Source organism: Vidua chalybeata, chromosome 3 (assembly GCF_026979565.1).
Source record: "Vidua chalybeata isolate OUT-0048 chromosome 3, bVidCha1 merged haplotype, whole genome shotgun sequence".
Classification (NCBI taxonomy): Eukaryota; Metazoa; Chordata; class Aves; order Passeriformes; family Viduidae; genus Vidua; species Vidua chalybeata.
In genome coordinates this window covers 107,158,735-107,184,166 of record NC_071532.1, presented here as the reverse complement: position 1 = coordinate 107,184,166, position 25,432 = coordinate 107,158,735, and the positions used below count along the sequence as shown (strand labels likewise).

Genomic DNA, 25,432 nt, shown 5'->3' with positions numbered 1-25,432 from the left:
TCTACCTCTTGGAAGTGGAGCAAGCACCATTACTGCATCAGGAGACCTTCAGCCCCACTCTGCCAATGCTGTGGAATTTGCCGGGTTTAATCAGCCCAGAGAGCAAGTTCCTACTTTGCCAGAGCTCAGATTCAGCTGCAGAAAAAAAATTGCAAAGCTCTCACAAATGAAACAAAACTCCTTAATTCTATCCTCAGAAATACAAATATGTATTTCGATAGTTAGTTCTCTTTTAAGATCATTTTTTCCATCTCATTGGATAAAGTAACTGAATGCCAGTCCGATTAGGGAATTTAAAATCTAGTTCCACTAAGGGTGCTGTCCATAGCAATTAAAGATGAATCCCAATGTTTTGCTCTTAATCAGAGCTTAAGCTCGGGAATACCTGGGCTGTTATTCCTAGAGGTGATTTTTACAGTGATTTCTAAGATAAAAGAGAAAGATGTTTGGGAAAAAAAGAGAGGAGAGGAGAGGAGAGGAGAGGAGAGGAGAGGAGAGGAGAGGAGAGGAGAGGAGAGGAGAGGAGAGGAGAGGAGAGGAGAGGAGAGGAGAGGAGAGGAGAGGAGAGGAGAGGAGAGGAGAGGAGAGGAGAGGAGAGGAGAGGAGAGGAGAGGAGAGGAGAGGAGAGGAGAGGAGAGGAGAGGAGAGGAGAGGAGAGGAGAGGAGAGGAGAGGAGAGGAGAGGAGAGGAGAGGAGAGGAGAGGAGAGGAGAGGAGAGGAGAGGAGAGGAGGTTTAAGGGATTAATTTCTGTTCTTATATATCTGTGTCCTGAAAGTAAGTTTCTTAAATTACCAGCTGATTCCTTATTAAACTCTAGAACAGACAGTTTCTCTATTATCTGTTTTTTTTTTCCGGTGTAATTTTCCAGCATTGTGGTTAGAAAATTGAGCCCACCATACTTGGTAGTGTTGCTATCCTGGTGCATATATGGACACAGTGCTGACATATGTGATCAGATCCATGAGCCTGTGCTTTGTGAGGCAATGGGCTCCATCAGAGCATCACCCAGGGCTGAAAATGCTCAGGGAAAAATACTTGGGTAAAACAGCAGAGATGAATTCATGATAAGCTTTGTCAAACCAAGAGTGATTGATGTTAACTCACCCCCCATTTCTGTGCTACTTTGAGCTGGAAATTCCAGCCTAATAGAACTGGAAATTTTTGTGTTGCTCCTCAAGAACATCGGAATTTAAAATAAGAAGTATGGAAGCATTACTACATAATTTTATGTCTCTATGTTGTGTTATTCATTCTATGTTATTATAATAGTAGTTAAGCTGATAGTGAAATCCTTTGGATTACATTTTCCTTTTTGTCATGATCAAGCCCTGCTTCATTGTCTGTCTGGCAACTAGGAAATTTGGATCAAAATATCAAAAGTGCCCACAGGCAATAATTGGACTAAGCTCAGGAAGGCATTTAGAAAATAGAGAAAATTTGCAATTACTCTTAGAATTGAGTTGAGACTTTTATCATCTTGTATTATTTCTTTGTTGTCATCTGGCATTGTCCTCCCTTGCAAAGTGCAAGGGAGACCAAGGCTGGCAGAACATTTTTAATGCAGCCAAGATCTATTTAAAGCCTGTATTTGGAAGTATCTTTATCTCTTAAAATGTTTACATGGCATGGCATGAGAGGATGGTATCATGAGCATGAAAGCTACACAGATCTCACATTATTCTCAGAGAAGTTGCAGAACAATGACCTGGTACAAACTGGGTTATTCAGGCCACACACTGCTGGAGGTAAAACCCAGAAAAATGCTCAGGTAAAAAATATTGAGGGAGGATCTCTGCATCCAAACAGGAAAGTGAGGCCAGATGTTTATGATAGGGATGTTAGCACAAACACTTGCTGGTGGAGGTGGCACTCTGTCCTCCCAGGTACAGAGATGTCCAAGCTGAGGACAGCCTTCTCCTTTGCAGCAAAGGAGCAGCAGATGCTCTGTATCTGCTTGAGACCATAAGAGGGATGACTGACATTTGTAGCTGTGTCCTTCTCCCCACTGACTGTAAAAGCAAGTCTGCATGGGGGCATTTCAGGCATATGCTTGCTCTGTTATATGAGCTCCTCATGAAAATGGTTATTTCATAGCTCTCCTGTCCTCTAGTGTTGTCCAAAACATCTTAGTTCAGCACAACCATTAAATGTGTGCTGAGCCCATTCTTCTCCAGGAGACTTTTGTCATATTTAACATGAGTATTAAAGACTTTCATTAAGGGAAGCATTTCATTGAACTATGGGCATCCTGATGTAAATACTAATTGAAGTTAATAGGTTTTCTGCTTGATTCCACTGGTATTAAACAACACCATTTGCAAGATTTTTCAGGCAGGTGTTATCTTTAAATGACATTTGTGTTTAATATCAACAAGCTAGAAATGTCAATTTCTTGCCAACCTGTGATTTCATAATTCCTCCTCTACAATATTTCAAACAAATCACCCTTCCCTTTCCCCCCTCAGCTTTGAATGGAGTGCTTTAGAATATTGGAGTGAAAATATATTCTTTGCCAGCTCTAAACACAATGCAGTTTTAAATTTAGGAGCATGTGGGAATGCATCTACTGCATCAGTCTAGGTAGGAATAATTTCACTGATTTTAAAGATCTGAAAGTTGCGCATCTGGTCTAGATTAATTGTCAGAGTTTAACTACAGTCAGTTGACAGAGACAGGCACCTCACCATAACACTAGCTAGGTAAAATACATGGGATTTATCACTTTCTAGAGCAACTGATTGTCACTAGCAATTATAAAAAGAGTTAAGACAATTCATTGGTCTATAAAACTAAGTTTTGAATAGCTAAGATGAACTTTTATGAAGGCATTTACCACTCTCCACTGGGTCTACAATCTTTCTTTCCTGAATTATAAGGAGCTCAAATTGCTCTTTGAGCTTCAATACTCATATTAGTTGTTGAATTTCATCTTAGACACAAAGGTAAAAACATCTGAATAAAACTCCAAAAGTATTTTTAAAATGGTGGATTAAAATTAAGCAAAATTGCATTGATTTGATCAAAAGCCAATATAGTTTTATTTATCTTATTCCCAATGATTGTTTAAAACCAGAAAACACAGACTTCATCATTTTTTTAGTAAAAACTTCTTTTTCCTCAGCAGTCTTAGTGACTCAGCACTCAAATTACCATATTTTGATACATGATCCAGTGTAATTAGGACAATATTTTTTTTAGCTGGTTGTAAACTTTTATGCCGTAGCTGAGTCTCCAGAATGAGCAATTTATCTCATAGAGCATGTGAGAGTATTTCAGAAACCCCGAGGATGAAATTAATCTCTCTCAACTTTAACCATGCAGAGTTTAGTTTATACACAAAACTTGTCCTTAGCTCCCTCTCTTGTTCAAAACAGAGAGAAGAGAAAATCAATGAGGACTCAAAATTATTTCCAACTCTCACCTGGGTGTGGGAAGAAGCATTCACTCCCTGGGGTACTGCTCTACCTGGCCATGGCACGCTCAGCCTGGACAACCAGCTGGTTTAGAATCAAATGCTTTGGTTTTAAATAGTTAATGTCAGAGAAGATGCATTCTTGTACAAATCTGCTTTACATGGCAAATCAGACCCTCTGCTGCACAGGGTTTGGGAAGGCCTCAGGGAAAATTGTGTAAGTCTCTTTTTCCTTGAGGCAGCAGCTCCTGACAGACACATGGGATGCAGCAACAGCAAGCACACGGATGTGGGGGACAGATAGGTTGAAAGATTAGGGACAGACAAAGAGTGGGGAGAAACACCCCAGAGCATGAAAGTGGGATGTAAAAAAGGTGCAAAAGCAGCAGACCTCCACTTTCTACCACGATTTGAGTGACTCTGGCTAGCAGTTTTCATGTTCCTGTCCTGCCTCAGAGCAATGGGGCAGAGGAAGAAGGTGAGAGACAGGAATCTACAAGCTACAATATTCTCCTCACTCAAGGCCATGGGACAAGAGTGTGGGGCATCAAACAGGTTCCTGATTCACAGATGCAGTGCAATAACAGAACCTGTGACCTGGAGGAGGAAAGGTCTTGCCTTCCTCAACTCACATGCTCGTTTGATCTGCACCTTGATGAGTTCAGCAAAAGAAAAGCATCCAGTGATTTGATCTTCAGTGTCTGCCCAGTCAACTTCATTAGCTTATTAAAAATGGATTGATGCAAAACCTCTCCCCAGTGCTCATCCCAGCATATATGTGGATACAAAATATCATGCAAATTAGGTAATTAACTGGGTTTTGCTTCATTAATAGATAAATCAGAGCAATAAGAGTCTTCCTAAATACTAGCTATGCATTTTTCCAAAAATAGGACATCTAATGCAATTATTTATATTAGATCTTTTGTATGTGATCTCAGAGCATAAAAATAAATTAGTTCCATGTTTATTGTTATTAGAGGATCTCCCTAGCCTCTTTATTTCATTTGGCTTAAAATAAACAGCAATGTTTCTATTGTAATTCATTAATTATCAGACTCAGATTTTAAGTCATAAGTCAAAGATTCCTACTTTCAGTTTATTGCTTTTTATACTGGAGTTAAGGGTATGTTGGAAGGACAGAAAGCTAAAGCTGAAACTATAATAAACCCCCAGATGAGCAAATCAACAAGATGCCATATACTAATCTGTATTTTTGAATATTTTATTTGGAATAAATAAGAATGAATGAACTGCAGCTTTTGAGCACAGGTCTTCCCATGGAGCTGAAATTCCATCTGAAGGAAGACCCACTAATACTTAAGATATCTAGCTTTGGTTTCCCATCAGATCTGCCAGTATATGTGACCACTTCATAACCATGACCACTTCAAAAGTTTCCAAATATAAATTCATGGTTGTACGCTTCATTATATAAAACTGCTTGTAAAGGGTAATAGCATTTCAATTATATTGTAATTTTTAAGCTGTTTCCATATACCTGTATTTTAGACTAAAATACTATTGTTAGTTCTTCTATGCCACAATGGCCTTATTAAGCAAGAAATAAATAATAAAAAAATGTGATAACTCCAGCATGTAGGTGAGCTGCCAGTTATGTGAAAAATGGGCATGAAAATTGTCTTAAATTTAATTGCAATGTTATGGTCTCATCATTACTACAGTGTCATCATAGTAGCTACTCCTGAGAATATATCACTTTTGCCTTTTCTTCTGTCAGAGTAGGAATTTATTTCTATAGAAAGATATTTAAAATATTTTTTGCTGACACAAAGAAGAAATTTAAGATATTAAAACCTCATCAGAATAGATAAAAGCTTCAAGTTGTCTCTTTTGGGATGGTTTGTTTTTCTTTCTTTTTTTTTTTTTTTTTTCCTATCCTGAGCTTCATCTTGAATATCTTCACCCTTCAAGGCCACAATTACAACTTTCTCCCTATTAGGTAGATACTTCATTTTCATACAAGGAGGTTTTAGTGGCAGAGGAGCATAAAAGACCTTATAATTTCTTGCTCTGTGTCTCAGGCTCAGTTCTCAGATCAAAATCCCAGAAGTTTTAACCTCCTTATCTACTCAAAAAAACATGCTTAAAGGAGCAAATCTGGATTTAATCCATATTTAAGTGGTAACTTTGGAGGCTTTTTTACTTAAAAACATTGCAATGCTGGAGGATGAAACAGGATAAAGCCTTATCAATAGTCTTGTGATGACAGCTGTAGTTTGCCTTCCCAGATGTGCTGGCATCCACTAAGCCAAAAAATGAGAGTCTCTTCATAAAATCACTCCATGAGGGGCAGGAACAGCTGTGCGAAACTGCCTGCTGGTGTTTCCTGGGGGAGCAGTGCCTTGCCTGGTGTGAAGGCACATGGCAGTGGAATTGTGTATTTTAAGGTAAAATACAACAAATCTGTGGTACATGGATAGAGTTCCATACCATGCTACTGCCTTGGGGACCTCATCCCACTGGTGACTCTGGATGCACTTTGCACCTATCCCTGAGATGAAAAAGAGAGTTCTCTTACAAAAGCTCAGCCCTTTTATCTCACCTTCAGCATATTTCATTTCCTATAAATGCTCATTTATCTGTGAAATGCCATATGTCAACTTTCTAGTAAGAATTTGATGTAATTTTCCTACCCACATATGTGACAGTAAATATTCCTTCAGTGCAAGTCTTTTCAGGACATTGCTGATCTTATAACCCAGCCAAGGTTAATTATTCTGTGACTTCAGTTAGAGACTTGAACAGAAGGATGTTGATATCAGCTAGGGATTTAAACTATTTGCCATTGTTGTTGATACTTTTCTGGTGAAGCTGGTCCCTTTAGCAGTTCTGCTGGCACCAGGGCTGATCTCTTGATCATTTATCTTTTCATTGAGCAAAATAATTTTCCTCTACTCCCCTTTATCAGCCAATGTCTAGTGTGTCTGAGATATTTCCAGCAAGACTCTGACCTTCCCAATATCATTATGCTCTCCAAAGTGAATATGGTTATTCTTTCTTGCTTGTAGCTCTTTGGGTGAGCATGTTGGTATAGACCAGCAGATGAGCCAGCTGCTACCCTTCGTTATCCTTTTTAAATGTTAATCTGCCCTTGAATGGAGGTCCCAGAGTACACAGTATAGACATATATAGCATTAGAGCAGATGTCTCAGTCCTCCTGACAGAGTTTTGGTGGTGGCTTACAGCCAGACATGAAGGAAACAGCTCTACCTCAGTGGTGCAATGCACCTCCACCTCTGCAGCAACACCCTCCTCAGCCAAGTAACCCACGGCCTCATTACAGCCTAATTCAGCTGCATCTATTGCAAACAAACACTTTGTAGTGAGAGAAAATATTTCAACCACAAGTAAATCAAATTAGAAAGTAGTTTTAGTGGCTTCTTCTCTCATTTTATGCAGCGGTGGCAGGCCCTGGGCACCTTCCCAAGCAGACATGTGGCCTCCTCCGTGGCTACTCCCACCTGGGTTCTGTGACACTTGGGTGGCGTGGTCCCAATCCAGACCATGCAAGGGAGCCACGAGGGACATGTTAAATTTCTAAAGCCTGGTCTCTGCTGTGACATTGATGAAATCTTTCTGTTTTCCATTCTCTCCGTCTCTGGAATGATTTTATGTTGCAGGGTCCGCAGAGCCTGGAAAGGATCTCACACAATAGGGCCATGCTACAAGCACAACAATTATAAAAGCAGAAGCCAACAGCACATCTGTCGCAATATATCCCAGACAAATTAATTTCTGAGAAAATTCCACTGACTTTGATGGACTTATCCTGTGAACTCAACCATAACAATGAGAAGCTAGAGCAAAACCAGCATGACTTCTGCCATTTCCACACTGATTTATTGAGAAAAGTTTTGGGAAGGTGGAAGGGCGAAGTAGAGGAGTCCCTTCTCAGGTACACCATGTAAATATTTTGCCCGACTACAAAGCCAGAATTGTATATATTTTTTCTAACACAAAAAATACAGGTACATTTTAATCAAGTATTTTGAAGTCTCTTGTACAAGGAGCTTTCCTATTTCATGACCCTCCCATTTCTCTGCTCTTACCAGGACCAAACTAGCAAGTCCTTTCTGATACAGCCATCATGGAGCTCTCCAGAGCTCAGTCCAGCCAACACAGTACCTTCCTTTAGACACTTATTTACCTTTGATTAGAGATAAGATGGGGGTCTGAGAGACTGGTAAAACCTCCGAGCTGGACTTTGCCTGAAGGAGCAGAAACTGACTCCACTTAGGCAATCAGGAAAATGACTACTGAAGGCCATGGCAGGTTTTCACCCCTCAAGGCCCAAAAACTAAAGTGCAGATGAAAGGCATAGCCAGGCTCATTTTACCAACTACATCACCTGAAGAGCAATGAGGAAATTTCAAAAGATGCAGGAAAGGGAGTGAGGACGTTGAAAGCCAAGTACCTTCTGGCCAGTCAGGTCCTTCAGTGCTCCTCACAACGGTGCTACTCCCACTCCTCCCATGAAATGGAGTTTTCCCAGACCATGGGAGCTGGTGTGGGCAGACGCCACAAACCAGCCCCTGGGTGAGCAAGCAGCACATATCCCAGGATTGCTGGGATGGGGCTGGAAGCAAATTCCCCTTCTAGCCTTACTGACTGCTAGGATCCTCTGCTGCTCGACGCAGATAAGCTGAGGCCTTAGTTGTCACTTGGAAGATTATTGTGCTTGACTGTTAAAAGAACAGTGTTAGCAAATAGGAAGAGGCAACAAGGAGACTGGATTATGGTTTGACAATGTCCCCTCGTGTGGGGATTACTGGTGCAGGCAGCAGGCATCTGGCACAGAGGGATTTACAAGGATGCTGCCTGTAAGAAGAAGTGGGGAAACACTGTTTTCCTGAATTCCTTAGGAACCAAAGAAGAGATTTGCAGAACAGTTTGAGGAGGCTCATGGTCACATGCCATACACTTAATGCAAATACGAATCAAATACTGTAACTGAAAACAGAGAAAAAAGAAAGACCACAGTTTCATTCTGAAGAGTCAAGAGCATATAAGGTTGTGGGAAGAAAGGATAAAGGAAGAATATTTGATGAACTACATTGACCAGGGGAAGCCTGGAGGACAGAAGGCAAAAATAAATTGTGGAACAAAAGGTATAACTAGATGAATCTGTGGAAGGAGGAAAATAATGTAACTATATCTCTAGGAGGTGATAAGCAGCAAGTAAAATTGCCATAACAGGGATAAAAAAAAAAAAAAAAAAAAAGTAAAAAAAAAAAAGCAATATTACTGCTTTATTTCTATTTCCCTTGAAAATTGCTCCCTGCTGCTAGTAGTTCTAAAGATAGACTGCACTATGAAGCAGTTTCTGATTTCCAGAAAGTACTAGGTTCCCAAATAGTTTGGATATTGACTTAATCTGTTATCCTGTAAATCCAGTACCCAGCATTGATCTGAAGAATGCAAGCTACCAAAAGGAAGCCATAAAGGGAGAGCTGTGGTGAGAGAAAACTTTCAGCAGCCTATTCCTGCCCTGTGTTAAAATCTGAGCCTCTGTATATGGGCTCCAATCTGTTGTGAAATCCGGGTTGTGATGATCATAGAACCAGCTACAATTCCCATAAAGAAGAGTTTGAATTTGTACTCTTACTGAGACTTAGTCCTTCACTGTGTTTCATAAATCCAAAACACTCAGCCTTCTCATGTACCCTACCAGTGTGAAGGGAATGTTGTGACCAGCTTCACTGAATCACTGCCAGTTTGTACTGGAAAGACATAAAAAGGATGTCAAAGAACTGAAGATGTGAAGAACTAATCCTGCTGCTGACCCTAAGAGATAAATGTAGCAATTACTAACCACAAAAAACAGTTTTCATGTCTAGGAAAAAACAAATATTATGGTATTAAAGAGCAATATCATTAGCAAGGTACAAGTTAAGGGAAGTAGCTGAAATTAATCTCTGTGTTGAGAGGCAACACATGGTTTATTAGACACATGAGCATTCGCCAGCTCTCTGTTGGGACAGCCACAGGGTAGAAACATTGAAAGGGTTTATGGAAGAGCAAAGTTTTTAAGACCAGTGTGTAGCAGGAAGTGATTTGAAGACAGAAACCAATAGAAGAGATGGAGTATGCCTTCATTAGAGAAAATCCTTGTGATGCAACCTCTCATGTAGTCCTACTGTTGTATGAGTTCAGGCAAAATGTGATCAATAGCCAGAGAGCCATATGAACAATAACAGCTTTCCAGTATTTTCTGCACATGTTGAATTCATGTGAGCAAAAAACATGTAGGCTTGGAAGAGTTTGTTGTGTGAGTCACAGTTGCTCTGAAGAGCCTAAAAGGTAGAATTTTTTGAGAACAAATCAATCAAAACACCAAAACAGTTTTGTATATTGAGTGGCCAGTTGACCTTGTGCACATATCAAAATTTTCTAAGAAGAAAGGTTTTGGAAGTTAATTTGGATTTTGGTTGTAATGTGACAGCCTTACAAAATACCATTAAATAGCAGAGTGGTTTTTATTATCAGTCTCGCAGAATAATGGATATGCAACAGAGATATGAGCATAAGATTATTCTGAAAGAATATTTGTAAGAGTCTGGTGACTTAAGACAATTATCCAAAGTTCCCTAAAGGCAGGCATAAAATGGGAATAGGGTGAGAAAGTGGAGTAGCTGAAAATTTAGGCTGAGCATTAGCAAATCTGATTTGTTACAGAGACAGAAGACAAAATTTATGTTCTTCTGTAACAGAAGCTTCATGCATATTGAGACTAGGGAAAACTATTTCCATCAAATGCCAAATCACTGCAACCATTCATTTCTGCATCAAAATCACAATTCTGAGGTCTAACCTGTACACTACAAAATGAAATCTTAGTCTTAATTTTTTCAATCGTATGGTCCATCAAGCCCCGAAGAACTGGCCCAGTGATGAATTGTTTTCTGTGTAAAAGAATTGTGTCTTTATCTCATATCAAGTGGTTTTCCTGCAGATTCCAGACATGGGGGTTCTGCTTTGCCATCTCCACCTGCCCTGAACAGTTGTTGAGTGCTACATGAACATCCCATTCCTACCAGTGGACTCCAGTTTTCCAGGCTGTTTTGAAATGGACACTAGGAACAGCTCAGCAGTCCCACAGAGATGCTGCATATGTAATAGACATCTGCATTTTATTGGGTGAGTCCACCCCATATGCCAACCAACATCTTCCTAAAGTCATTCTGCTAACTGATGTCACCTCCCCATTCTTTCCCTAACAGCCTTTTCCCATTTCTTCCTCCCATGTTAACAGCAACAGCACACTGGGAATTCATATTCATTGCATTATCTACTGTGATCTCATTGTTTTTTGTTCTGGGGATACAATTGCTCATCTTGCAAATGTGAATACATTCTTTGTTTCTAGATGCATATTCCAGCACATAACTGTGATGGAGCACATGTTGACAAAATGAGCTGCTTAACGATGTGCTTGGGCTGCGTTTTCATTATTTTTTATCTGCCAAACCTTGCATTATCCAAGAAGTTTACTACTATTGATTTCTTTTTCATTCCAGAACATGGGGAAAATGTTGAATACCATAGAAGAATTTTTTTTCCAGTTATTTATGTCTTTCCAGCAGGAAGAGTGTGCATTTACGATTTAGTATTTCATGATTATATTTAATATAAGCTACAATGATTTAATGTAGTACAAATACATGCATGTATCAAAATGTTGTGCAAGAGTGAGTCAAATTGCCATTATTTAAATAGACTATACCAGCATGGTTTCTTTTCTCCTGTAAGCATGGAGATTAATTTTTAAAAGTCAGGTTTATCTAATAAGACATATTTTCCATAATATCATGCACATTTAAAAATCATTTTATAGCATAAAAGGCACTGATTTTTTAGATAGATGCTTGATTTATGGTGTTAAAACATCTGTTACCATCATATTTTACATTAGTTTTTTTGAAAATAAAGTTGTTGGGATTTTTGGTCTTAAATTTCTTATCTAACAAAATGTGAGGTTTTTTTCCTTTGTGTTTACAATTTAAAAAGTGAAAGAAACTACTGAATGCTTCCCTTTATTTCTTTCCTTGCACCCTGATTTTTTTTTTCTTTCCCTTTTTTCTCAGTTTGTTTTTTTTTTTTTCTCAGAGGAAAAGTAAAATGAGGTTTTAGATTGGAAAGTAAATAATTTGAAAATTATGAAAACTAGAAAGTTATCACGTTTCCTGCTCGTGAACTACTGACATAATTCTTCACCATTTCTTGTCAATTGAATTTGTGAGAAATAACTGCCTAATTTTGCTGGAACTTGGTGATATTTGAATTGAAAACTTTAAGGTACTTGAATTAATTCGGAGGAGATGGTTGAAAAAGCTTCTGGAAAAGCTGGAAGGCACCTCTTTTGAGGAGCACCTGAGGCTGAGGGCTTGCCAATATGAGCAGTGCACTCCATTTGCCTACTTAAGCTAATAGGGGATCAGTTCACTGCTCCACACACTGTGGAGGGAGAAGTGAAAGAACCTGATCTGCAGGTTAAAATCAGTCTCTATTTTTCAACAATTTCCATAATGCTTTCACTTTTTCTTACTCATGTCAGGTAAAACAATCTCCTTTGGGAATTAAAAACCATGCAATGTGCTCCAGGAAAAGACAATGAAAGTGATACTTGTGTCACTGACTGAAGAAATTAAAAGTGTGTTCATCTTTTCAAATAAACTTTGAGTGAAGTCCATGGAGACTTTCTCAATGGCTAAAATATAAGATTTCCTAAAGAATGCATTATTTGTTGTTCCTTTGGCAATACAGTGTCAGGTTCTAGGGAAGTGGAATGCAAATGTGACAGGGTCAGGTAGAGGAGGTCACAAAAGACAAGAAAAGGTCTCCTGGATCACTGACAATGGTCTAGAAATTTAAGAGTTGAAAAGTGTTCTTTTCAGCTTGTGAACAAAACTCCCAAGTGGTTATCAATTTCATTGCTATAAAACGGAACCACATATACAGTTTTTTACTTTAAAAAATATTAAATAAATTGATTGACATTTTTGCCTTGTTTTGCCCAGTTTATGCACTTGGTCTTGTTTCTCCACCCTTGACCACCAATTACTTTAACACCTCCTGACCAATCTTAAAATAAACATAAATTTCTACACCTTTTTTAAAAATACTCCATAAAGGGATTCTATTACTTTCCCTTCAGGGAAAGAACCAGTATATTAGAGGTCAAAATCCACGTAAGAGGATTTTGAAACTTGCTTCATTAACTGTCTGATTCCAAATACCCTAAGAAAGTGTTAGAACATCTCCATCTATGATTATTAAAGCCTTCCTTTCTTCAATATCCTACCAAGGTTATTCATTTAAAAGAAGGCTAACTGCATGATAAAGTTCTTGCTGTTTCTCAGCTCTGATGGGAGAGACATTGAAAGTTCACATAAAGGAATACAAAAGGCACTGAGCTGCTCAGAGGGGGACTTTGACAAGGACAAAGGGGCATGGCTTTAAACTGGAACAGGGTGAGGTTAGCTCAGATGGTAGAAAGAAATTCTTCCCTGTGATAGTGGTGAGGCCCTGGCACAGGTTGCCCAGAGAATCTGGGGATGCCCCATCCCTGCAAGTGTTAAGGCTGGGGTGGACAGGGCTTGAAGCAGCCTGGTCTAGTGGAAGGTGTCCCTGGCCATGGCAGAGGAATTTGAACTGGATAATGCTTAAGATTCCTTTCAATCCAAGCCATTCTGTGAGTCTATGATTCTACTTTTGCAGTAGAAGATGAGGTGAGCCCAAAAGTTACCACTCCAAAAAATGGCATCTTGAAATTGACTGGGAGTGTGATGGGAGGGATATTTGCACTGGTGGGTTGTTTTCCAAAATACCCAGCTTTTGTACAGCTCCAACATGGCACTTTCTGGTAATGCTTTAAAGAGAGCAGCCAGCATCTCTCCTTTGGAGCCTTCTCTTTCAGCTGCTTCTGTAAGAGGAGTGTGTTTTAGATGGGTTTGGGTTTTGCTCTTTGCACAGTCTCCTTTTCCAGTGATATCTACTCTAAGCACAAACAGGCTTTTTGTTCCCAAGTCTCCCAGCCTAGTTTTAGAAGGTTTAAATTGCATTAGCAGAGAGCTTTGTGTTAAACAGTTTCCAGTTACAGTAGAAGGACAGAAAGTTTCGTTGCTCTGCACTCTGTATGCAGAGCACCTCCTTGTCTTCAGTTTCTTGCAACTCTATGTCTTCCCTGCAGGATAATAATTTCTCAAGAGTAACAGCAAAAATATCAGCTAGAAACTTAGGGAAATACAGAATTTTTCACCCTCTAGAGCATCACCAGGTGCACTAATCTGCCATTAGGTCCCCCTTTATAAAACAATGCAAGTGCTCCCTCTAGGTTGTACCTGCAGTTTTGAGTTTCTGAAGTTTGCAAAATGCTGCAATACTCAATGGTTTCATGGCAATGCTAGCACAATACTTTTCTTTAAAAGCAGGACACCAACAGCAATGGAGTTCATAACACCAGGAAAAGCTATGGTATTTAACATTTCCAGGGGAAAATTGCATTTGAATATAGATTGGGATATGTGTGTAGGGCAGGTCTAAGTGTCATATCAGGCTGTAAAGGAATGCTTTTCCTACTTGGACTTTAGGTATATAGAGTATGAGCAAAAAATTTCCTAGTGCTGAAATGCCAGGGATGACTGCAGGAAAATGCAAGGACAACATATCCAGGCACAGCTACGAGTTCTCAGGGAACTCAGAATGATTTTAGAGACTGCTGAGCCACGTAATGTGGCCATTGCATTCACCAGTGAAATTCAGCCACGTCTGGGTAAAAACCAGCATCTGCTTCCCAGAGCAGCACCTGCACAGTGCTTGGAGCCAGGCAGTGCTCACCAGCACTGCATCTGACCTGCACAGCAGCGGGAATCAGAGGAAGAGACAAATGCAATTATCCTCACTGAAAACCAGCCAAGGCAGCGAGGACAGTGTGCTCACTCTTGCAGAACAAAAACCAAAGAGCATTTTTTGTGATCCACAGCTGCAAAGCCCTGAGGGTTTTAGCTCATTCAGCCCTGTGTCTGAATCTTCAGCTGCAGAGGCTCTCCCTGCCACTTTGGGCATCCAAAATAGCATCTCCTTCCTCATCTCACCATGAGACAAATGTGGATGGAACATGACCTGTTTGTACACCAAACAGGTTAGTCCAGCAGGACTAACACATGGAAAGTCAGCTGTCATACCTGGGAATACCTTCCCTGAAGGCCAGGAACACAGGCACATGATGGTGGCATGAATAGCATGAACTGCTGTTGTCATTTGTTGCTGCTTATAGAGCATTGAGCCCTGAGCCAGTGTGGGTCCTGCATGCTGGATGTGACTGCAAGCAGTCATCCCACCAGAGAGGAAAAGTCACTTCATGGGAAGGAAATGGAGTGAAAAAGGACCAGGAATGGAAGGATAAAACTGAATTATTAAAAGCTCAACTAGCTAGTGGCCGCACAAAGGACATATAAATGATACAATACTGAGTAAAGTCTTTTTAGTTTGTTTCGTATTTGCAATAGACTCCTTAAGACTTTGATTCTATGCAAAGTTTTTAACATTGCAGATGAATATACCAGATAAATATTCATTTAGAGCATTTGACAAATGGTCTATTGAGTATCCCTTTTCGAACTCTTCAGGGGAAAATCATCAGACTAAAAAAGGCAGCTATGGGAAAATTTCTTTAGAAGTGAAATTTCTTTGTACCAATTTTTGAACCAGGTTTTTAGCATGGTCATTAATTTTTATGTGTCTTTCTTATGGTTATGGTTTAAAGTTGCAATATTATTCAAAATAACAAAGATGTTTTAGCTATCTGTGTAAAAATCCAACCTTTTCTTCATCATGCTGAATTTTGAGTCACAACCATATCTCACAGCAGTGAATTCCAGGGATGATTTGCACACAAAATGTACTACAGGAGAAAAATAAATACATTTGCTAGCTTTAATTTTTGCTCAAAACCCAGAGGCACAATTTTGGATTTCCCTGCAGAGGATCATGATATCTAAGGCAAGTAGACAGCCTGCTTGATGGAGCCTAGAACATTCACTCTGTGCTGCCTTGAGTAATAGAGCCCACCTTTCCTTTCCAGATCAAAAGAAACAGCAGGGCAAGGTTGAGTATTTCCCTAACATACCAAAGAACACAGGACACATCCTCAGCCTACCCCACATCTGCTCTTTCCTGCAGATCCACCGTTCTCTTGCAGAGACCAGAAACCATCATCAATCTTCCTGTGTGTATGGAGCTCACAGGAAAGTGTGAACTAATAGTAACGTATCTGTGAGAAAAAGATCTGGCAGGAAATGATATCCAAATTGAAATAAGCACAGCCCTACATATAAAATATCATAAAAGCATTTGCATATACATAGTTACTGTGAAAAATTACACTCCACAGTTGAGCCAGACAGACCCTGGAGATAATAGATGCAAACTGCAGCAGTGGAAAGTTAAGAAATACCTTTATAAATGTATGGCTTTTTAAGCCCTGGAACAAGCTGTTGAGGCAGGTTGTGGAATTGCTATTGGTGCTATTTGAGGCTGGATTTGTCAGTGCTCTATTAAGGATGATACACATGGAGCTAAATAGTTTTTGCCATGAGGCAGCTCCTTTCCATCCCAAATTAGCCAAAGGTAAATGTGATGTGCATCGATACATACTAAACACAAGGAATGAAACTCCTGCTTTAATTAATGAGATCAACACACAGAAAATGTGCATCCAATAAAGAACCTTAAATAACCCAGTCGCAGGAATGAGTATTGCCATGAAAAGGTAGAAAAATGAAAGCAAGACTTGTTCAGACAAATGTGTGAAGCATCTAAAGAGGAAATATCCTTCTCTACCAGAACTGAATTGGTGTATTTATTGAGTAGTAATCATATATTTGAAGTGCAAAAGCAAATAATTCTTTTCAGCCTTTGACTTTTTAGCTTAAATCATGGTCTCTTCTCTTATCAATTCACTTTTTCCAAAAGATTTTGGAAATACTTGCAGCAAATTAGAATCAGTTCAAATGACAGCTACCAGCCTGTTAGCTGCAGGTGGAGAGCCGAGGTAAATGTTTTAATAATACTAACAACAATAACAGACAGCATTTTTTGGAGACTTATCTTGGGACAAATGGGTTAATTGAGTTCCAACTAGAGACAGAAGAAGCCAGACTTTACTTGCCTTTTCTCAAGCAACAAACACAGAAAATGTATTTTGTATTTGCTCTGTCATTACAGATCTGGCAGTGATGGTCTGTGCTTCGGCAGTGATCCATGGGTGAATGCTTCAACCTGTGCTGAGCCTCAGAACCACTGACCTGCAGCCCTGCAGCCCCACCATCCCTGAAGGATGACATTTGGGTTGATAAGAGACCTTCTGAAGAGTGTCTATAGGAAAAGAAGGTCTAGAATTCCATCTCTAAGGGATTCAAGTCAGTCTGTGCATATCTGCTGTATCCATGTATCTATGTCTTAGAACTTATGAATATAACAGAATCACAGAATCACAGAATCCGAGTCAATTAGGTTGGAAAAGACCTCTGAGATTATTGGGTCCAGCCTGTGACTCAACACCACCGTGTCGAGTAGACCTGAGTGCCTCATCCTGTTATTCCTTAAACACGTCCAAGATGGTGACTCTACCACCTCTTGTGCAGCCTATTCCAATGTTTAATCACCCTTTCTGTGAAGAATTTTGTTCTCGTGTCCAAACCAAATGTCCAGCCTAAATGAGATCAACACACAGAAAAAGTGCATCTAATAAAGAGCCTTAAATAACCCAGTCTAGGAATGAGCCTATTTTACCACCCGAAAACCACAAAACCTCAGGTGCCAAAGCCTAAGAAGTTAACCTTTTTCAGAGATGGATAAAACCTTCCAGGATTAACACAGCTCATTCTAAACACCTACTAAGCAATTTTCCAAATAGCTCTGGGCTTTCCTGTTTCTCTCTATTGCCTGCAAAGGAAATTGAGATTAAGGGGGGAACATTTGGGACACCTGGATTGGATGCTACAAACCCTGCTGCTGGGACTGAGGCTGGCTGGGCTGCTTTGTGCATCCTTTCTGCTGGGTGTGAGAAGGCCCAAAGGACTGGGTCAGAGATAAAATCCCCTCATGTGTTTGAGGAAAGGACAGTCTCAGTCCAGTTGCCTCTCACGAACCATCACCACTTCAGGACATAGCTGCAGGACGAGGCTGCATGGTGAAAGTGCAGCAGATTATCCCAGAAAGGCTTTAGTCTTCTACTCAGATTCCAGGAAAGATTGTTCTTGGGTGGAATTTCTTTCCTATAGAAATGAAAAAATCCCACCTACTGCAACAGGAAATAGACTTGTCAGGAAATACACCATGTTATGGGGAAATCAACTTAACAAATATACTAATATAGGAAATTTGTAAACTCATTCATATGAATTATTTGTGTTAGATGCCCATCCAAATAACTAATCTTAAGCACTTTTAAATCTTGCAATTTCTTTCCCTGTTGACCTTTTTTTGTTTGTTTGTTTTGGTTTTTTTGGGGTTTTTTTTTTTTTTTTTTTTTTTTTTTTTTGTTATTCCCATTTTCTTCTGTAAAAGTCAATAACAGAAATTTTATCATTAAGGACAAGGTATTTCCAAGCCCTTAAAGATCTGCTGAATGAGTGGAGAAATGAACTGCCGTAACATCTAAACAGCAGATTCACTGAATTTCTAAGGCATGGAGGGGTGGGGGTTTATGTCAGGAGGTCTCTTTTCTCTAAAGGGTTGCTTTCTTGCTCCTCATCCAAATAGGAGGCGATGGTGCAACATGAGATTCATATGAGATTTGCTTTACTGCTGCATCAAAATGACAAACCCATAGTCTGAGTCACTCTTGAAATGTTTCTGTCACATTTGTAATCAGAAAGTCCATTGCTTGAAGCAAAGGTTAGAATACTGTGATACTTCATGTTCAGGTAAACTAGTGACAGCCTGTACTTTGGCTCTCACATTTGTCTTCTGAGGTTTGGAAAAAAAATCTCATCTGAATTAGGACTTTTTTTTCTGCAATTTTCCATGACTCTGCTGCTAATATAATACTGTGACATCTCAAATTTACTGAAAGATGATCACCAGTCATTATTTCAACAACTGCCATCTAAAAGAGGTTAGATGGCTTCTATCTGAAATGCTAATAACTGCCTGGAGTCTTGTCTGCTGTTGCCTTGATTCCTCCTTCCATTTGAACAACTCTGGGGAAGGAATAATGGGAAATTTTAACAGAATTCTGCACTGAAAGTACAATCTCTGCCATCCATCTTGAGCTCATAAAACAGGCATGGGGCTACTGCTGGATACAGGCAGCCTATTGGTTCTTAAAGTTTTTGTATCTCTTTATTACATCTCTACCAGCAGTGTGGTTACTGGCAGGACTGGCAGCAATACTGCAGTGTGTGGTAGGGCACTCAGTGAAATTAATGTTCTCTAAAGTGTCAGCCACAAACAGCTGTTCCCACAAATATCTTCATTGTCTGGCCTTACAAATGACAGGAAATATTTCTCACATCCACTGTGGATTCAGCCTTATAAGAAACACACGCACTTTACAGTACAAAAAACCTAATTACACTATAATTATATTGTAGGTGTTTTTAATCATAAGATTTCCACTAATCTATATAATGAAGTACTTAATGGACTGGCCAAAAATAATTGCAATGTAAAATGATGTAATTGGTACACCTGCATTTAAAAATACACAGTCGGGACCTCAGCTGAGTTAAATCATTATCTCCCAGATGATATCAGTCTGGTTCCTGTGCATTAAAAAGCAGATCATGGGAGCAATAATATCTCAATTATGTAGTTAACCTTCTGGTTATTTTAATTAGTGATGATTAGGCATGGGAAACCATAATTATGTCACATACATAACATCCCTTTGAAATTGCATATGAATCTAAACACAAAAGGCAGATGTGAACATCTAACCTGAGCTAGAACAAATCTGAAACTTAATTATATGACCCCCTATCCTCTGTGTGAAACACAGCCAGTCATGACAGCTCTGCTGATGTTACATTTGTAGAAGAAACTGCAAGTTTTATTTGTCCCAGAAGAGAAATCCAAGGTAGAACAGTCTCATATTCTAATTTCACAAGCAGGTTATTAAATTCTGAGTAAAAAAAGACAAATAAAACATTTAGGCCCAATTCAGTTAATAAAAAAGGAAGTTCTGAAACTAAAGAAACACCTTTGCATTAACTCACAACATTTATCCATTTGTCTGGGGTATGAACAGGAGATCCTGGCAGCCAGAGAATTATTTGCCGGAGAACTTCCCAAAGAGTTTCTCCTGAATGGCTGCACAAATGCAGTGGGAGACGCTGTACTGAGAAAACTTCTTCCACAGGAACTGTCTGAGGAAACTGTGGTTGGGAAGAGGGAGTCAGAGCAAACAGGATTTTCCACCACTGTCCTCATGCCTAATTTAAGATTGAAATTTTTCACCTTCAAGGATAAAGAAAAGCCAACCTGAGCTAATACTCTTCCCCCAGTACAACAGAGATGTGTTGATGTGTTTTATCCCAGCAGACCATTCCCTCACAGCAGGACTACAGTAAATAATTATGGTGGAGGTCACTCAGTCTAAATTTAGGAAAATATTAAACATTCCACTTTTCTATAGGCTTCTGTCACCTACTGAAACCTACAGAAGCTCTGCACTGCAAGAGGAATTGTGGACATAAACATCCAGGCTTATTCAGATGGCAGCATCCTGCCACCCTTGCAGGGAAAAGGACAAGCCCAGAATATCACAAAATTTCCATTAAAATTAATCCTTTGAAAAGTGAATGCTAGAAGAAACTGCATATTTTTGACCAAACAAATGTACTTTAAATGGATGGTTTGCAAATGTCAGGTTGAAGAGTTCCAAAGTTGGGAGCTGTCAGAATTAATGCTGCCTGTGTACTCTGCACTGTACTTGCAGGGTCTTTGTCACTGTTATTGCCTGGTTTTATTTTTTTTTTTTTTTTAATCTAAGTAACTTGACTTTGAAAGTTTGACTTGCAAATCTGGCATTTGCAGTTCAGGGAAATCCCACCTTGCACACTTTTTGTTCTATATTCAATCAATTACTATTTGATGTGCTGTTTGCTTTTTGCTGTGCCAGCAGCAAGGGACACTGGTACAACATGGGCCAGGGTGATTTATTAACTCACAGAATCAACAGTCTTGGGTCTTCACTGTTTCTGCTCTGGGCTGTCAGATCAGTCTATGACAGCCCAGTCCAGCAGAAAACCCTGCCCAGTAAGAGCCCAGGTGAGTGAGGTCCTGGGTATATTCTGGGCATAGCAAGTTCTCATTAGGTGGCAGTGTCCCTTAAGGGACTAAAGGCACATGGTACTGTGCAGATTGTAACCCAGTTAGACTTTGGTAAGACATTCTGCCTGTCTTTTCCTCCACTAAACTGTAAAAGTGTTCTCTAATATTTATAAGCAGCAGTTCCCAAGCATTGCAAGCTGTTCTGTAATGATATTTTCAATTCAGTCTGAGACTCCTGAATGAAATTTCTGAAGAAGTTACATAAATGCTTTCTTATTCAACCTGAATTGCATTCAATATAATATTATAGAAACAATCCTTGCAAACATCTCACTTCAAGAGAGGTTTTTTTTTCTTTTCCTTTTGCTCTTGGCAGTGGCTGTGACAAGAATGACAGAGCAAAACATAACAGAAAGTTATAAATGTTACTTTTCCTAAGACAGCAAACAAAGTCATGGTCATGAACTACCAGGGTGGGAAACTAAGGCACTCTGCTTTCAGAAACTCTGACCTGTGTCTCACCCTGGCCCTGCACAGAAGGTTTAAACTGAGGAGCTCCTTTGGGAGTGACAAGTCTGGGACCTGTCAAGCAAAGAGATTGTGTTACCCATCTCTCCAACCATCTAAAAAGAGACGCCAACAGAGGAATGCAGTTTGGGGAAGGTGCTTTTCATCACTTCAGGGTTTTTTCACCTTTACTTCAACTTGCTGCACAAGCAAGGCAGTGCCTTTTGGTTCCTCCTTTGATATGCACCTCCTGACACACAAGCGTGATAACTCCTGGCACACAATCTGATAACAAGCCTGACCCCTTCTTCATCCTTTTCTCCATTCTTTGTTTTCTGAACCCACACCCCTCCCACAGGTCAGGATCCATCCATCACAAGCTGGCACGTTCTCTGCTGGCTTTCTTCACTTTCCCCATCTCAGCACTTTCTTTCCATCAACTCCTCTGGCACCACAGAGCCATGCACAACATCTGAAGAGCTGGCACAAGGCAGTCCATGTCAGGGGCCATTGCCACAGTGCAGATGACTGAATTAGAGGCTTTGGCACAGCCTTGTTTATCACTTTTAATGAGGCTGAACCAAACATGCAATTACTTGGGGTCTTTTGCCTCACTCCTCTATTTACCTTCTGGAGTCTTCACCAATCCCTCCATTCCACTCCTTCCCACCTCAAGTAGCTGCTCCAGAGATTCTGAGAGCAGGACTGATGAGGACACAGCTCAGCCCTTTTGTTTAGTAACGCAGATGCATTATTAGGGGCTAGAATAAAAAGGAGGTTGGGATTGGGGATGCATACACTCACAGGAATTTTCTTAGGGGAAGATAAGAAAATATGGTCTTTTGGGAGATTGAGGTTTTAAGGAAAGTATAAGACCCTTTTTCAAACCTAGACTTTGGCTTGTGACTTTGCATATTTAGTTGACTCTTACCATAACACAGTACTTGGTTTGAGGACTAGAAGCATGAGCAGCCCTTAAGAAATTAGCTGTAAAAATGCAGAGCTCTGGCCACAGGTAAGATTCTCTGCCACCAGAAGTTGAGCATGAAAACCTTTAGTTCTGGGCTGTCATCACTGAGATTTTGCACAGAGTTGTCACTGGGGTTCAGACTCATGCTATGGCAAAACTCTGACAAACTGGATGTGAGGGCACTAAACAACGCTGAGCTGGGCACCTTTCCCCTGCCTTTCCAATGCAACTGCCCAGCAAACTCATCAACCACACGGATGCACTGGAAGTGCTTGGACCCAAACAGTACCAGAAAGCAGTTGATTGAAAGCAATTCATCTACCTAAAGAGCTGGGTATTACATTTATTCTTCTTCCACACCTTCCCCTGTCTGGGTGCAATGCAAAGGAAATCTGTGCAGCTGATCTGGGATTTCACAAACTAAGGGATTATGTGCCATGGATCCTGACAGGCCTCTGTGCTCACAGCCTGGCAAACACCACAACTGTAATCTCCTCTCTGAGATAAAGTCCATCAATCTTATTACACCAGCCTGTCCCATTCTGCCCTTCAGGCAGAGCTCAAAGAAAAGCCCTTCTTGGGAAGGATGTTAAAATCTGCCCTTCCTTGGTACCCTCCTGTTTAACTTACTCTTTTGGCTGGTCTCCCATCAAAGTTGGGTCAACACATATCCATTTTGTCCGCTGAGCTGACTAGCTTCAATAACAATTTCTCCTTCATTCTGTAACAGGAATCAATAGAACTGACCCTCCCTCATGTTGGCTGAGATTCCAGGAATGTAATTTGCTTTTTATTGTTGGTTCTGTTTTGTTTTGTTTCCATTTTTCTTTTTTTTTTTTTTCTTTTTTTTTTTTTTTTTTTGGCAAGGCACAGATCAATTTAGAAAGATGAAAATGACTTAGACTTTCACTCAAAGTAAAATCTGCACTTTATAACCCAGGATGTAATTTACAATTCTGTCATTAAACTCTGTTAATCCTATTATTATGAAGATAAATAATTACCCATAGCGAAGAAAGGGATTCCCAACAGAGTAGAATTATATTTTCCATCAGTAATGAAAAATATCCCTGCCGCAGTGACACTGGAAATACAGATAGTGAGCACTCCCAGGAGTCCCAGGAAAGGTTTGCTACGCAGGCAGTCCTTCATGGAGCTAGAGAGGGTAGCAGTCAGGAGAATCAGCATCAGGCTCACCAAAATCTTGCCCCTGGCCAAGAGACTGGTCTGGTGGAAGTCCTTCCAGAGGCTAAAGGATGCAAGTGAGTAGAGCTGCAGATCCTGGTGATCCATCTGCATCTTGTGCATCAGTTTACAGAATTCGCTCTCCCACTTCTCCCCAATGAGGTCCTGGGTGACAGAGCCATACGTTTGGAGGTAGTAAGTGATTTGGATGGCTCTGGCTGATTTGACTCTCTGGTCCTTGCTGTTTGGCACTTCCATTACCCCTCCAAGCTGGTGGCCAATGAAACTGCTCCTTCCATCCTGGGAGAGAAAGCAGAAAAATGAGCGTGTGGTTATCGTGCTTATGACGTGATGCAGAGATAGACTCTGTCTCCTCTCACAGACAAGCCAAGAGCTCTGCTCAGACACTGCTGCACTCAACAGGAGCCTTGCCATTCACCTCGCTGGCCTTTGGGATCTGTCCCTGGTCCCTGCCACAACTCTGTCTTACTCATTATAGGCTCATTTGCATTTCTGTGCTGCAGTTCAGGGACTGCTCAGATACTCATTGCAGTCTCAGGGATTCCCAGATATCCAGGACCAAAATGTTACATGCAAGCTCCTCACCCCATGGGAGAGGATGACCTTCCACATTTAACTAATGGACAATGACAAATCTCCAATTACTACAAAAAGTTTGAGATGAAGATTAATTTCTGGATGATTTGTGATTTCTTGACACTTTGGAAATTATTTTTAGAAGGTGGAAATGTAGGGAAAATGAATCCTGATTCCTCAGGATACAGACAGATCCACAAAGTTTAATAGCTATTCTATCTCCAGAAAAATATAATTAAAATCAGACTTTTTGAATTGTTAATTTGATATTTCACTGATTTATATCAGTGGCACAGAGAAAATAATCTGCCTTAAACCTAAATTTAACCAGGATTTGTTTTTTTTATACATTTCAAGAGTATAAACCTTACTCTGGTCTCACTTATTTCGGTAAATGCTAGAACATATAAAACTCCATGACAATCAGTAAAGGACACATCAAGTCCACTCAGCCTCTGTCTTTTAACAACACCAGGCCTTTTTTTTCTGTAAAGTTATCTGGCCCCATTTAAATATTTCTTTAGGGTTATTTTTTCTTTTATTCTTATAAGGATTTAATAAGAAAGGTCATGTAAGAAAGATCCTCTCTCTTTAGCCACTGGTTGTAGGATAATTGTATGTGCCCCTTCCAAGACAGGGGAAGCCTGTGTGGGTTTAGAAGATCAAACCCAGTTGCAAACTGAGGAATAAGACTCAGTGATAACATTGTCCCAGCACAAGTAATCTCTTTGATTAAATAAGTCGAAATCCAGGGATTGTCTTCAGCACACCAAATAATATTTTGCTTTTTCCCCAACATAAATTGGATTATAAATTTTCAAATTTATTTCTCTTGTATTTAATAAAAACATACAATTATCAAGGCAGTTGATGTCTAAGCTACCTTGCAGCAGTGAGCTCATATGAGATAACATTCTTTGCCTAGGCACACTACTGGAATGAGCTGACAGCTTGAATTTGGGAGAGGCTCTGCCCTCCACACACACACATGGAAGCAGTCATCTGCAAAAGGCCAGAACCATTTGGGGGAGACACTTTAACATGTATTGCATCCAGCATTACCCATTTCTGGAAGCACCTGTGCTGCGTGCAGGTCTTTATCTGAAATTGCCAGACCTGCTCATTATATGATTCCCATTCTAAGGAAAAATCAGTGAAATGATGCTTTATAAAATTTAGATGTCCTCCAGCATGTTGACTCATAGAGCAAATAAATATCAGAAATTGGGAGACAGTGTCTAAAATGTTTTATATACTCACCTTGCCTTCAATCAGGTATGTAAAGGAGGTAATCCTCCCACAGAGAAATTTCTACCTATGCCTACTTTCAGGCAGGAGCTCACACTGTTCCCAGCTTTGCCTGCCACAGCCCAGGGAACGTGACAAAGTGCTTTACAGAAGTTCATTTCTTTCCCTATTCCCAGTTGTTATTTCCCACCAAAATAGCGGCCGGATTCTG

The 25,432-nt window shown here is 40.0% G+C and overlaps 1 protein-coding gene across 2 annotated transcripts in view; it reads right to left on the bottom strand.

Annotated features, from left to right (window-relative positions):
- PTCHD4 (patched domain containing 4) overlaps nt 1-25,432 on the bottom strand; it is a 79,352-nt gene that overhangs the window by 30,926 nt on the left and 22,994 nt on the right. For both annotated transcript variants that reach the window (XM_053939660.1, XM_053939661.1), the window contains exon 2: nt 23,196-23,676. In XM_053939660.1, coding sequence (XP_053795635.1) covers nt 23,196-23,676 — 481 coding nt within the window. The remainder of the gene's footprint in view (nt 1-23,195; nt 23,677-25,432) is intronic.